General features: G+C 54.2%; 1 protein-coding gene across 2 annotated transcripts in view; it reads left to right on the forward strand.

Annotated features, from left to right (window-relative positions):
• The window catches only part of SMG6 (SMG6 nonsense mediated mRNA decay factor), a 104,988-nt gene that overhangs the window by 46,645 nt on the left and 42,977 nt on the right, over nt 1-15,366 (forward strand). For both annotated transcript variants that reach the window (XM_030288064.4, XM_012568706.5), the window contains exons 11-13: nt 3,795-3,911; nt 4,391-4,559; nt 12,708-12,909. In XM_030288064.4, coding sequence (XP_030143924.4) covers nt 3,795-3,911; nt 4,391-4,559; nt 12,708-12,909 — 488 coding nt within the window. The remainder of the gene's footprint in view (nt 1-3,794; nt 3,912-4,390; nt 4,560-12,707; nt 12,910-15,366) is intronic.

A 15,366-nucleotide genomic window follows, 5' to 3' on the forward strand; every position in this document is an offset into this window, starting at 1 on the left:
CTGTGTGTTGGTACAGCAACACAGACAAGGGTGTGCATTTACCCTGAGTCAGTCTTGGCTGCGAGTGCAGGAGCCCTGAGCTTAGGCTGTGGTTTAACAAGCAGCTACCGAGGCAGCAGTGCCAGCTTTGCCCACCCCCTCTGCACCCACGCAGCACCTCTGAAGGCAGTGGCACAGCTGAGAGGTGACATTTGTGAGCCTGCTGAGCGCTGGTGTTCTCAGGGGGGCTGTGCAGCCCAGAGCTGAGAGGTGACGTGACAGGAGCTGTTTATCCAGGGCTGGCATTAACAGGGACGTTTGCTGGCTTACAGGGGGAGAAAGGTGGAGGGGGAGCATGTTGTGGCTGGTGGTGTTTGATGATTTCCTGTGGAGTGTCACTGCTGTGGCTGCTGGTGGCACAGAGGAGCCACAGCTCCAGCTACCTCAGAGCTTGTCACCTCGTGGCCCCTTCCTTTGTGTGGGACTTCTTTCCACAGTTGCCTGACACCTCCACGGTGTGCCCCAGCTGAGCAGGCTGGCTGGGTGTGAATTGGGAGGGTTATCTGATTGCAGCCCCATTTGGGGTTTCAGAGAGGAAGTGGAGTGGATTTGTGGCAGCTTTTGCTGTTGGGGTGCCATTGATGCCACTTGAAGTCTCTCTCACCAGGCTTTTGGTGACAGCCTGCAGGATGCAGGGTTGCCTGTGGATCTGACACTCATTCTGCTTCACCTGCACCCACTGTGGATCTGGGGAAACTGATCTGGGAATTACAGTTTGGCCTGACTTAGGCAGTCAGGATCTCTCTGCCTGCTCTTGTTGGTCTGGGGCAGCTGCTATCTCCATTTTTACTGGTGCTGTGCAACTGCAGGGACAGAAATTACCTAAGTGTCACTCCATCCTCCAAAAACATCTCTTTTCCAAAAAGTTTGTGTCTTACTTTGCACTACCAGCAGTACAGACATAATTACCAGCTCAGCTCAGAAGTAATGATGCCCTGTGGGCTCCAGAACAGATTTGTTGCTCCAGCCTTCACTTCAGCATATTTTCTACAAAATGTTTTCCTCTTAGTGCCAGGGTAGGCTCAGACACTGAATGGGTCCAGAGAGTTGGTTTTCTTATTGCCCATCACTCAAAACATTTTACAAGTTTCTCTTCAAACATCCCAAATGCTTTGCCCTTTGATGGTACCCTCACCTTGTCTGTCTCCTGTGGCAGGGGTAGCCTGGGGTTTGTCCCCACATCATCCTCTGTTAGCCACTGGCTCCCAGCTGAGGGCAAGCCAAAGCTCCCAGCCTCCTGAGGAAAGTGGTGAAAAGGCACAGAAAGAAAGTATCTCCTGATTTATGGTGCTTTCCTCTTTTGTCCTACAATTAAGATCTTAAGAGCCTTTGCTGGTGCATGTTCAGGGGTCTTGAACAAGCACCCACCTGGATGTTTGTCATTCTGTGCTGGAGGAGCCTCCTGGGAATGAGGTTGATGAGCTCATCCAGAGAATGAACTTTAGGGACCGGGGGAGTTTTGTGCATTTTATGAGTTTAATGATGAGCTGACAACACCCATGGTGGCTGAGCTGGAACTGTGTGACAGCAGCCCTTTAAGTGTGGGTGTCCTAATGCTCTTACCTGCACAGTGGGCAGCTTTGCAGGCTGTACCAGGGCTGAGCATTGTTGGGGTACATGGGTGCACTGTGGCTTTATGAGCTGGTGGGCACACAGTTTGTGTTTGCAGCAGCACAAGATGTTTAATGGACAGCTGTGCAGGAAACTTTTTACTGTATTTTGGCTATTAAATTTTGTGTGGAGAACTTTCAGCCTGCATCAAGAGCTGCTGGTGGCAGTGGGAAGGGCTGGGACCAAGCCTGGCCACAGCCACCACAGAGGTCCAGCTTTTGGAGCCAGTCTCTGGAATAGACCCTGAAATATGGGCTGCTCATCACCTTCACCATCACAAACACCTTTAAACTTTGCCTGTTGTGGAGGGGGTCAGGATGTAGCTTTCACACCAGCTCAGTTTGGGGGGTCACTGTGAGTCTGGCTGGAGAGCAGTGCTCCCAGCCTGGAGTCCTGGGGGCTGCCCACTCAAAGTGTGGGGGTCTGTGCTGAAATACCCAGAGATTTTCACCACCTAGGGGACTTGCCAGACTCAGCTGGACCACCGTGGTCTTGTTGTGTGTCCATTTAAGACAAGAAGGTACAGCATCTCACCGAGTGCAGGGGGAGGGAGAGCAGGGAAGACTACTGCAATTTCTTGGACTGGACTGTGGCCAGAGCACTGGGACTAACACTCTTAATTGTGGGAAAGGCTTCATGAAAGAGATTTACTGTCCCAGAGTGGTCACATCTTTAGTTTTATGTTTCCTCCAAAAGCTGACAGCCCCTGCAGTACGGCACTTCCTACCATTGCTCTGCAGCACCAGCTCAGCCCTGCCTCCGTGAGCAGAGCACCCTCTTTCAGCTACCAGGTGCCTTTGGTGCCACCCTGGGTTACTCTCCACACTGGGTGCTGAACTCATTGACAGCTGTAAGAACTGTCAATCCAGCCTTCAGATGTTCCTCCTTGTTTTTCCTGTATTTTCTTTGTGTGTTCTTGTCTTTTTTTTGGATGTTTTTAACCTCCCACCCCACTCCTCTGAAGTGATCTGTCCTTAAAACCCCACTGTTTATTCTGTGCACCTCAGGTGTTTTGCTAGCCCCGGCTTAAACGTGGTCTCAGTGTCTTGCTCTAATCCTCTTGCTGTTTGCTCCAAATCCCTGCTCTGCCACATCTGGGCAGTTCAGCCCCCAACACCTCCGTGCTGATGTGTGGCTGGTGCTGATGTCCCCAGCAGAGGTGCCTGGAAGCTGGGGGGGTTCTGGGGCCTCTCTCTTCCTATCTCAGCCCTGGGGCTTCGCTCACCCATTCAGAGTCAGAGCTGTGAGTTTGTAAAAATCCTCTGCCTGCCTTGGGGCAGCTGTTCTCAGGTGGAAGCTCTGTTGCTGCAGTCAGCCAGCAAGGAGCATCCTGCACAGAGCAAACAGCACTGATGGGTAGAAACCCAGTAAATGTGTGGGTTCTCCCCAGCCAGCCACTCCCCCACATCCTGGGAGGATGTGAATGGGGAGTAGAGGGAGTTGGGAGGGCAGAGGCTTCCCTTAAGGCTTAAACCCCTTCTGGGGCAGGCTGGCATGTCCCATGGCACTGCTGGCCTCCCCAGCCTAACCCACGCCTGGCTCCAGGCTGTTCCCTCGAGCCAGCTCCCCGCTGCTCTCAGCAGCCTCAGAAGTGGTTTCTGGCTGGGTGTAGATGTGCCGGGGGGATTTGCTCTCTCTCTGAGCCGGCTCTGTTTGGAAGAGCTGTGGTTGTGTGGCATCTCCTTGAGTAACAGTTCCAATTAAGCTCTCTTGACAAGCTGTTGTGTGACTGTGAAACTAATAGGAGGAGCCCCCTCCTCAGCTGCTGAGGTTAAAACTCCAGCAGGGACAGAGATCAAACATGCAGCTAATTACCCTTTTAACACTTAAATATACCCTCCTCCTCAGGGGAAGGCATCAGCCCCAGCAGCAGCTCCTGTGCTGGGAGCCCGGAGTGCCAGCGTGGCCCCGGCTGGCTCAGCACATGCCATGGGGTTTGGCATGGTGTGCTCGGGGTGGCTGCAGCCTCTTCCTGCTCCAGAGCAGCTACTCACCACCTTTTTCCTCCCTCCATGGAACAATGATGTCTGGGACAGGTGTAAATTAGGGAGTTGCTCACCCCTGCCCCTCATGGGATGCAGAAAAGGAGGTTGTGAAGGTGAAACCAGATGGAACATCTGACCCAAAACCTCTCTGTCTCCTAGAGTGCATCTCTGAGGACTGCCGCTCTGTCATCCAGGAACAGGCCACGGCCCTGGGCCTCTCCATGTTTGCACTCTTGGTCAGGAGGTGCACCAGCCTGCTGAGGGAATGTGTGCCAGGTAAGGGCTTAGCAGCAGGATCCATGCAGGAGCCCATGAGGCAGCCTGCTGGGGGACAGGCCCTCATTGCCTGCTGGTTTTTACATCCCTTCTCCTCTCCTGGGGCCTTAGGATTCTCCCCCAGCATCCCAAGCTCTGCCCAGCTAGATCAGCTCCAGGAAAGCACCTGGTGTGTGCAGACAGAAATGTTTGGAAGAAAGGGATAGACTGAGGCCATGCTTTCTGCCAAAAAACTGGGACCTGGGATTCCTATCTCTGTGATTGGTGCAGTGGCACCCTGCTGCCCTCAATAAAAGGGATCACAAACCCCCTGGCTTGCCCTCCAGAGAGAACAGATCTGTCTTTGTGCTTGCTGTGGGTTGTGGCTGTTCCCTTGTGCATCCCAGGCTGGGATACTGGGATCTGTGTCATACTTTCCCAGTCCCTGCCTGAGCCTGGCTGTGGTGAGCTGCCTCAGCTCTCACGTCTTCTATTTGCAGTTCAGCCACAAGAGATGGAGCAGGAGGATGAGGAGGACGACATCAAGGTCTCTGCCTTGCCCCAGGACCTGAAGGAGCTGCTCCCCAGTGTGAAGGTCTGGTCGGACTGGATGCTTGGCCACCCGGACACCTGGAATCCTCCTCCAACATCTCTTGAGCTCCCCAAACAGTACGTGCACCCTCTGGTTTCTGCTCCCTCCCTCATGCCACCCTTCCCCCTTGCTCATGCTTTACTGCTGGCTGTGGCACGTGACCTGAGCACCCAGGCAAGGCCCACTGCCCAGGGAATGTTGTGAATTTGTCACCCTTGGTGACACAGTGATATGTGAGTGGGGCTGGAGAGTGCCTGGTAGCTGCCCTGTGTTTCCATGTGTTAGAAGATGACTTATGAGGTGGGTTTTTACTTTCTGCTTAGGATGTACATCTGGTTTTGTTGGGATACCCTTCCTTTAGGTGTTCTGCTGGCCCAGCCAGCTGGACAGGCAGGGCCTTCCTCTGGACCAGAGGGAACTCCATTTGCAGCATAAGCATTTCGTTGCCTTTTTTTTCACTGAGTCAGACCAACCTTGGTTGGGCTGGGCTAGCCCTGGAGCAGCTTGCCTGTTCCCAGAGCTCCAAAAGTCACCTCCCCTCTGCTTCAGAAACCGCTTGCCCCTACCCTACAATGCACAAAAGGGTTAATTTTCTAAACTGGCTGATTTCAGCCCATTAGTCCATAATGCGGACTAGGCAATTTGCATATTTTTGGACAGAAAATTGAGCGAAGGGGCCAAGTATGGAGTATGCGGAACGGTGTCTGAGCATGCTCCGTAGCTGCTTTCCCGCAGGATTTTCCATCTGCCTCCAGTACTCCGGATCCAGAGCCTGAAATCACGTCTTATTGTTAATCCAAAGGAGCCAGAACCCAGGGTGATGGGAAGGCGCATTAAGAGTAATCCAGCAAAGTGGCTTAACCATTAATGGGTCCCCGCTCCGTGCGTCAGGTCCAGCCCTGCTCTCCTGGTTTATTGCCTCTTACTCCAGTTCTTTTTCATTTGGCTGAGGAAATGGAAATCTCACACAGGAAGTTCTGGGCCTCATTTTGTGGAGATGGAGTCTGTTTTCTGTTTGTCGGCTGCTCGGTGTGGGACCGCTGCCTGCTCATGTGAACTGCTGCCCATCTTTGGGCAGGAACTCCAACTGGGATCCATCACGTGAGCCCGGCTGCACCAATCCCCCCTTCCCCTCGCGCTGCCTGCGCAGGGAGCGCCGAGCCCTTGGCCACGGGCAGCCTCGAGATGGAATTTCTGATTGGGTTCACACAGCCAGCGCTCCAGGACGAGCTGCTCCCCTCCTGCCCGGCACAGGGCTGTGTCCCCCTGGGGTGATGGAGCAGGTGCAGGCTCCTGCTGGCCCATTGGGGTGGGAGAAGGTGGTGGTGGTGGTGGCAGCCCACCCCATGTCTATTCTATTGAGGGAGTGGTGGGCATAGACCGGGGGCTCTACTCCACAAGATCCTGATGTGCTCAGTGGAGGAATGAGTGTCTCTTGTCTTGCTTGGCCTCTCCATGGAGGGTGGCTGAGCAGCCCCTCTCGTCCCACCGTGCCCATCCTGTCCCCCACGTTGGCTCCCAGCTCCTCCACTCTGGTGCTCTTAAATCTTCCTTAGCCACTCTGTCCTTCCAGCCCAGACCTCTTGTATGGATGGGTGTTGGTGGTCCAGGACTCTGGGAAAGCAGTGGTTGAGCTTCCATGGAGATGTAGATAGTGATGAACAGCAGGGAACCAGCTCTGCTCTTGGGCATGACCTGGAATTTGCAACATTTGCCCTGGGGATAGGAAAAGAAAAGGAGAGCACTGGGTTAGTGTTTCAGCTCTCTATTGACACAAGCCTGCTGGCTGCCCTGGGGCTCTTCAGAAACCAGGTAGAGCCACCGAGTCCTAGGGTTTAGATAGGAACAGCTTCAAAGAAATTTAGAAGTAAAACATGGGTCAGAGCAGCAGGCGTGGTGGAGTAAGCCAAGGTTTATGGGCAGGGTGAGCTCAGGAGCAGGGAGAGCACATGAGGAGCAAGTGCAGATGCCAAGTTACAGAGCTGAGTGAGGGGCCTGGGCCATGTCACACATGCTCCCACACCACTGGGATGTGCTGTGAGATCCCACCACTGCCAGCAGAGAAGCTGGTTGGATACTCTTAAACCTCTTTCCTTACCTCTTGTGGTGGCATGGGCACAGAAAAAGGATGTAGAAATGCCCTGAAACACAGCAGCGCCCTGCAGAGATGCCATGAACGTGCTAAAGCTTCTGGAAAAAACAGGCCTCATACCCACCTGGAAGCCCACTCAGAGCCCAGAGCTCACATCAGAGTGCAGCTCATCCAGGGCCAGAATGCTGGGCTGGGCTCGTGGCCAGCAGGGCAGCTTGGCAGGGCTCGGCCGGAGCTTTGGGCTGGGGCTGTGTGTCCCAAGGCCTCTCTTGCCATGTTTGTGATCGCTCCTTCTTCATATGGGAGAGAGCTGGGGGACTTTGAGAACGTCTAAACTCAGCCCAGCTGTGGCAGTTGGTTTATTGCTTTCAGCTGGTACTTGAACCCGGGTCCTGGTCTTGGAGTCTTTCCCAGGTTTAATCCCCGGAGCTTTCTCTGCAGCTGTATGACACTGCGCTGACCCCGAATGAGGATAGGAAAATAGAAACGGTGCCAAGCCAGAGTCTCTTTTTCATTTGGAGTCTGGCTGTCTGCCCATGACCAGGGTTACATAATGGGAAACATAGCTGGGGCTCTGGAGAGCCCGCGTTTCACCACGCTGCCCAGACCTTCGCGTTCTGATGCTATATATCTTCCTAATTGTAGCACGGATGCATTTATCACACTGCTGGATTTGAGTCCTTACAATAAAAAAAAAAAAAAAAGGCAAAAAAACAGCAAAACCAACCCCACACCAAATTCCTCAGCCCGCTGCTTTCCCCCTTGGACAGAGGCGGAGGGAAAGGTGTGAGGGGTGAGCGCTGCCGAAAGCCGGCAGATGGATGTGAGCCGTGCAGGAGTGGGCTCCATGGAGTGGGATGAGAGGCTCAGGAGGCTGTGTTTTCAGGGTTCTTTTTCTTGGTGGGAGCTTGGGAATGAACCCTGGTTCCTGGCAGGCAGCCTCTCCCTACCTGGGGGTTCAGCAGTCTTGAATTCGACCCAAGCAAGAAACTCCATCTTTCCCCAAATCCACCCTTCTTGGTCTGGTGCACTCCTCCAGCTCCTGGCCACGCTGCATGGTCATCATGGCTCAGGGGATGCCCTGGAACAGATTTTCAGTTGTTGGACTTCCTAACTACCTCTCTGTGTGAATTTGAGAGGTGAAAGGTGTCCTTCCTATTTTGGAAGAGGTGCTTAGTGAGCTTTCCGTGACTTTTTCCTCATGTCTTTCCAGAATAGGAGCTAAACTTAACCTTGGACATCTCTGCTTCAGTGCATCGGGAACTGTGTGTCTGAACCAGGTGTTGCCAGGTCTCCTAGCAGCAAGCAGCTGTCACTTCTGTATCTTAAAATTAATTTCTGTCTTCATGTTTCATGGCAAACCTTGTGCTGAGTTCTCTGCAGGTGGTTGTTTAAGGCAGTTGGAGAAGCATCTTTCAGACCAAATGATCCCAGGAGTGAATTGCAGAGATTGGGGTTTAAAAGCAGGGATTCTGGGAAAAAGGGAGCAGGGTGGATCTCCTAAGGCAGAGATACTGGCAGCAGATAGGTCAAAAGGTGGATCTCCAAGGAGTCTGCTGTATAAGTGACTCCATCCCCTTTTGGGACATATGGCTGGGAGGAAGGTGAAAAGGGATGGGCAGGGCTGCTCCTTGCTCTGTTCTGTTGCCACAATTAATCCACTGCTAAATGAAGCACAAGAACTGATGGGGAAGCCACTGGCTAGACAGACAGTGCTGCAGGGCTGACCCTGGCGAATCTGTGCTCCTTCCACACGGGGCCAAGGGCCTCTCAGTTTGTGGAGACTGTCTGCAAGCATTTAAAAATGGTTAATTTAAACCAAGTATTAAATTGAATCCAAAAGCTGTGAGCACATTCGAGAGCTTACCTTCCCAGAGAGATGTGCCAGATCGCTCTCATCACATTGCTCTTGCGGAGAAGTGTCACTGAGATGGCAGCTCCCACTGGGAGGGATGGACAGAGTCTTGCACAGAGGTGCCAAGACATTGCTGGAGTTTGCTGGAGACTAAATGGAAAATCCCTTTTGCAGATCTCATCCTCAGTAACTCTGGCCACCAGAATTTCCCTGTCGAGACATCAAAGCCAGGGTTCAGAGGTGTCTCAGTAGTGCAAACCTGGCTGAGATTGGAGATAAAGTCAACCAAAGGAGAAGCCAAAAGTCTCTGTGGAGAAGGGGGCTGTGGCAAAGCAGAGGCTGGCTGGGAAGAGACTGCACCTCTTATGGGTAAAGAGCTCCAGAGGTGGGTTGCTGGGAGGGGAATGGGTTTATGGATGCCTGGCTGGCCAGAGGGACCATGTGCAGGGCAGAGTGGAGGAAATCACTGATGCAGAAGGGCTGTGACCACCTCATCCTGCTGTGTCTGAGCCCAGACCAGGGCTGGTGAGGGCCTTTGGGAAGAGCCCCCATGGCCAACCCTTTTTGCTCCTTGCTTCTAGTTCAGCTTCCCGTGGTCCAGGAGAGAGGAAAGGCAGGAGGAGGAGGATGCAGAGCCGCTCATCCGGCGGGCACCGGGAGCTGGCAGTGCCGGTGCCCGGCCCCGGGAGCCGCGGCCTGAGGCGTTTGCCATCTGCAGGGCAGCGGCTGGGAACACAATGCAGGGCTTCTTCTGCGCCGCGCTTTCCGGGTTTGTGCTGCAGCTGTGCAGTTTGGATGTTAGTGTTTAAACAAGCTGGTATTACACAGGAAATGGCCACCTCCACAGGCCCCCGCAGGCTCGTAACGTGGGGTCATTGTGCTTGATATTAATCACCAGGCAGCGCGCGCCCCCGGTGAGGATGGCGGCGTCCCGCGCGGGGATTCGGCGAGCATCGGGCTCGCCCTGGCATCCTCTGCCCTCCCCGTGCTTCGCTGTGTGCCTTTTGCCTTGTGGTGATGCCCATCCGGGCAGCATCTCTGCCAGGAGCCCTGCCCAGCCTCCAGCTCGCTGCGCACTGCGTGGTTCTGGCCGCTGCCTGGCCGGGCCGTGTCCGTCGGCGTTGCAGCTGGGCTGCGCTCGCACTGACAGCTACATTAAACCTGGAATCCTGAGGCAATAAAAAAGAAATTAACTCTTATTTTTTTTTCCTGTCCTAGCGGAATAAGCAAATGTAAATGTGTCTGTGGGGAAGTGAATGAACCCCCGTTCCGAGGAAAGACCTCGCGCTCACCCCCTTCTCACTTCCTCGGTTAAAAGCTCTGGGAGCCTCGTCCCTGTACCTGGGAGCTCCATGCCTGGGCTCGGTGTCAGTAATTTGGGGCCTCCCTGTGCAGAGGGACGTTGAAGCCGTGGCACTGTGCGTGCACTGAGCTTCCAGGCACCTGGAACTGCCTGGGCTCTGCACAGAGGCTCCGGCACTGCCGCGCCGTGGGGTGACATAAGCCAGAAATGCCTGGGGGTGGCCGTGAAGCGGTCCTGGGCAGAGGCAGCGGGGAGAAGGAGGCTGACAGAGCTCCCAAGTGTTGTGTGACCTTCCAGGGCAAGTGCATGTCCCAGCAGGAGATTCCCAGGGCCGTAGGTGTCAGCGTGAGCCGTTTGTCCTCGCTGGCTTTGCCAGCAGTAGCAGCTGGTGAATGATCTTGGTGGTGGCAGTGATGGGAGATGTGCTGCAGAGGAGGAGCTGCACCCGAGGGGGTGGTAGAAAATGGTCAGAACTGATATCTGCAGAGCTGCCTCTGCCATCACAGGAGAAAACCAGGGAAAAAGGCCAACACTGCTTCTTTCTTGGCTTCCTGAAGGCTCTGCAGGGTGCTGCTGGGGTAGCAGTGCAGTGAGAGCTGGCTACCCAGGGAGCCAGCACAGTCTGAGGTTTGACTGAAGTGAGCCCAGGGTGGGAATCTGTCACATCCAGGGCAAATGGGAGATGTGGCAAGGCACTGTCAAGCTGTAGGTGAAGGATGAAGTGACAGGGGCTGCTCTCACACTCAGGGCTGGTGAGGGATGCCCTGGCTGGCAGTGCTGCTGAGGGGGAGAGGAAAGGGAACTGCTGGGGTGGGTGCCTGCAAGGGCATTAGCAATGCCAGCTCAGTGACTGTTCCTGTGGCATTTTTCTGACTTTGGATGCCAAGCCCTGTGGAGGGAGATGCTCCTTGTGACTTACCTGTGCTGATATGCCTGCCACCACCACCCTGGCCCTGCAGTGAATCCCAGTCCAGCCCAGCATCCTGCCACTGCCTTCTGCCTCCCTCTCACTGTCATCATCCCCTGCCTGGAGCTGTGTTTTTTGGGAATATGGGCGAGCTCTCTGCGGTGTGTTTCTTTCCCCTCTCCTCCAGCATGGCCCCATACACCTGGCTGTTCCAGCCCCCTGGAAATGTCCCCTGCATCTCTGCCTGTCCCCAAAACGCCAGTGCTCTCATTCCTTGGCAGTTTTGGGCACTTTTCCCGTTCCTCTCCCTGCTGATGCCTCTGCACCTCCTTCATCCCAGCGAGCCCTCGTGGCCGTGGGGCCCCACCAGTGCTATGTGACTGGCCTCAGGCAGCCAGGCCCAGTTGCCAGCAGGGCACTGGGGGAGGCTGAGCCTCCCAAGCCCTGTGCATCTCCCATGGGCAGAGCTCGCCTTGGAGGTGGCCCAGAGCAGCCCTATCACATCCGGTGCTTGTCTCTGCAGCCCGGGCCGGAGGATAAACTATCAGGGCTGTGGGGCAGTGGATCATTCCTCTTATTATTTTCTTCTTTTGCAGATAGGGGTCGTGGAAAGTTCAGTTCCTTTTAACCCTCGCAGCTCTGTTTATTTTCCAGCTGGTAGCACAAACGCAGCGTTTCCCATTACATCACAAAGGGCCTCGGACAGATCCCTCCGAAAAACGTGTTGCAACTGTTTATTTTTTTCCATATTTAAACATTTCTGACAGCCAGACCTGGCTGAGCCAAGCGATGGAGCTTTGTGAATGAACCCAGCTCCTGGTGTCTGTGGCCAGAGGGTTTTGAAGGACCTCTTCTCCTTTGCAGGACATGGGCTAGGGCTGGCTCAGGGACGTGGGCGACTCTGCGTTACATGTGTGCTGATTATGTGCCGGGCTTTGATTAATGGCTCCTCATTCTGCCTGGCTCCCAGGACGCTCTTGAAAACAAGATGTTTCATTTCAGTGTGCTTTCCTGGTACATTGATTCCCGTAAATAACCCACTGCAGACTCTGTCCACCTGGAGCAGTTCAAAGAGCAGGGGGCCTCCCTCCAGCCCTGGGCTGCCTCGGCCCGCACCGGTCACTGCTGCACCCCCGGGGATGCTGGATTCCCTGTGCTTTTCTCCAGAGGTGTGGGCTGGAGGAGCAGCCTACCAGAAACACATCAGCCCCAGTTTCCCCTATTTCCTACTTAAATCCCAGTTTACATCCTAAAAAAAACCCAATCTGAGTGTTTGGAGAAACAGGAGGGGGAAATGCAGTGCGAGGCAGCCTGGTCAGCTGTAGTAGCCCCGTGCTTGTTCCTTGTTTCCCTGTTTTCTTCTCACTGGCTCTCTCTGGGATGCTGAGCCTTCCCTGGGTTGTGCTCAGCCGTGGGGATGTGTGATGGGACTGCATGGAAAGCAGGCCAGGGCTGCTGTGTTTGCACCCTGGACATCACTGCCACTCTGGGAACGGGGGACATGGCAGAGGCAGCTTTGCCGGTCACTCGTGAGAGTTGGAACCCACGGCCAGAAGCCAAACACGGCTTTAACCCCCCATGGCTGGGGTTTAGCTCTGAAAATCTCTGTGGCTGCAGCACGTGGTCACAGCAGATAAGAGCTGTGTGAAGGAGAGGATGCTCCAGGCTGGGCTGGAGCCCCCCAGGGTGGATTGGAGCCCTTCAAGAGCCCCGACAGCAACGCGGGTGTTTGCTCTGTCCTTCCAGCAGGCTTTCAAATTGAGTAACATCATCTGGAAGGAGCTGGGCTCACGGGGAAGCCGCTCCCCGCGGGCAGAGGTGGGCAGAGCACGGGAAGGGGACATCCCGGGAGCTGTCCCCATCCAGGGGGACGGTGGCTGGGGTCACGGTCCCTGGTCCCTGGCGGGGATGGTGCCAGTGCAGCTGTGCTGGGGCTGTCCCACAGGGCAGGGCAGCAGCGGTGCCGTGCCTCGCCTCGCCTCACCTCTCTGGTATTCGCTGCAGCATTGCAGGCAACTCCCAACGCATTCCAGCCCTCAACTGCTCACGTCTCTCCTCGTTCTCCCAGGGTCTCAGTAGATGTGTGGGCGACGCTGGCTGACTTCTGTAACATACTGACCACAGTGAATCAGTCGGAGGTGCCCTTGTACAAGGACCCAGATGACGACCTTGCCCTGCTTAGCCTGGAAGAGGATCGGCTGCTCTCGGGCTTCGTTCCCCTGCTGGTCGCCCCCCAGGAGCCCTGCTACGTGGAGAGGACCTCGGACAAGGTCAGCAGTAGGCCAAACATCCCCCCTCGATTCCTCCAGACTTTTATTCTTGGGAAGTTTTCTGTGCAAACGGAACACGATTAAGTCATTGAGAAGGGTGTTAAGGGAAAATATCGACCTTTCAGCCGCTGACATCCAGCTCTGTGTCATGAAAACCCCTCTCGACTTCCTCTGGTGTGTGTGTGCTCGCTGGCATGTTGTATATACGATCATTTCCTCACTTGTTTAAATAGTGCAGCTTGTGTTGGCAGAGCTCTCGGTGCACTCCAAATGGTTTGCATCATGCTTAAAGCACCCTCCCCCTCCCCCCGGCCACAAAACTCTGCCTTAGGAAGGCAGCCAGGACTTTTTTCCTTCTCTAAAGAGGAGAGTGATAAATAGGTGACTAGAGAGAAGCAGACACCATGTGTTAACGTACAAAAGGCTTTTAGGAATATGAAGCATTCCCCACTGCCCGCTCTCTATTTTCCTTTCTTTGCTCTAGGAGCCCATTCTAGGCTGAACTTTCCTTTGGCTGTTTGTTTTTAGAATAATGAAATCAGTTCCCTTGTTGATGTGGGGTTTTGGGTCTGCTCTCTGCCACCACCTGGCCAGGAGGGATCTGGGGGCTGCACTTGGAGAATGTGTCTGAGCCTGGTGGGGGATGGAGGAGGCACAATGGCATTTGTTTTGCACGCCCTTGGAGGCACAGCAGGATGAGAGTGGCTCTCAACAGTTTCCTGCTCAGAGGCAGAACTGCAGCTCCAGAATCATGGCTCATCTGGGAAGCTGCAGTGTCCCCTCCCTGAGGGGTTGGTGCTTCAGGAGGAGAAGTGGGGATGCAGAGCAGGTTTCTGTGGAGAGCCTGCGTGTGACAATGGCCAGGTGCCTTTCCCCATGCCACTTCTTCATGACATTGTCCTGAAATGACAGTGAGAAGTTCAGGACCTTTCTCACAGAGGGACCCAAAGGTGCAAATTTCTGTTTCACTTCTCTGTCTGCCCCAGCCTGTGCTCACAGCACTGCCTGCAGCATGGGAGCACAGGCTCCCAGTAAAACCAGGAGCCCTCTCAGTTTGGGGAAGCAGCTTAGTCCAGCAAGTGGAAGTCTGTGGAAACATGAATATTCAAAGCTCTATTTGTCAGGGTTAAAATAAGAAGTGTGCAATTGCCATTGCTGCCCTAAGGATTGCCCAGTGTGTGTGGTGGCCTCACGGGGGTTCTGCTGGGGACAATCCAAGTGTCCCTATACAGAGATTCTTTTCCCAGCAGCCACAAAGCAGAGCCCCCAGCAGGCAGGTGAGGTGGCTGAGCAGCTCTGATGCCCTGTAACTTGTGGGAGGGGGTCGGTATTCCCTGAACTCTGCCTCACTAACCACACACCAGTTTATTTGGAGTGCCATCTACCTGCCCTGCCAGGCACTTGCACTCATCTCTGTGTCTGTCCTGTAGCTACACCTGAGCTACAGAGCTGAGTTCTTCCTGTCCCAGCTCCCTTTGTTCTGGTGCTTTGTAAAGAAATTGCACAACTCCACAGGTGGGAGTTGGTGCCCTCACAGCTCAGCACCAGCTACCCAGGAATTCAGGAATATCAGGCGTGGTGTTAGCTCAGTTCTGCTGAAAAAGCAGCAGCAATCCCAGAGGGAAACAGCCAGGCCTGGCTGTGCCTGTACCCCTTTATTTCTTCCTGACCAGTGTTTTTATTAATGGTCAGACAGAGGAAGCATCAGGTGTGCATGTTCACTGTGCAGAGGACACCTGAGAGGATGAAGGGGAGAACACTGAGTTAGAAAAGAGACCTCAAAAGCCTGATTTCCAAGAAGGACCTGGCTGAACTGAGGCTTTTTAGTCTAAAGGAAATTCGGGGAAAAGGCAGAGAGGAGAACAAGGTGTCCTCCAGCTCCATGCTGAAAAGCACAGGAAGGAACAGGCAGAAATTGTAGCAAAACAGATTAAGGTGAAACTTTAGGAAAGGTTTTGCACCTTTGGCTAGTTCAGCACTTGAGAGCAGCCTCCTTAGTGAGTCTTGAGGAACTCTCCAGCCTTGGAGATTTTCAAAGGAAGCTGGGTGACTCTCTCAGGTACAGCTTGGGTTGAGGTAAACACCTTGGAATAGAAGGCAAAGTGACCTCCTTGGATGAACCTCCCCCATTTTCTGCCATTTGGAAATACTCTAGAAAGAGACTGGAGTGGCAACTACATCAATACAATCAAGTGACTGCCCTGTTCCACAAATCTCATCCCTCTGCAGCATTAATGAAGGAATTGTTGGGCTCTGCAGGAGTGGGGTGTTGCAGAAGGCACTGCAGAGCCAGCCAGGACTGAGAGGCACGAACCCACATTGGAGTGACTGTGAGCAAGATACAAAAAGGCACTTTCTAGCAAAGAATCCCCCAACCCAACCTAAACTTGTGTGCCATCTCCACTCCACCATCTGCTCCTTGCCCTCCCTGTAGCATGCAGAGGTGAGTCCAGCTCC

This window comes from Taeniopygia guttata, chromosome 19 (assembly GCF_048771995.1).
Source record: "Taeniopygia guttata chromosome 19, bTaeGut7.mat, whole genome shotgun sequence".
Taxonomy (NCBI): Eukaryota; Metazoa; Chordata; class Aves; order Passeriformes; family Estrildidae; genus Taeniopygia; species Taeniopygia guttata.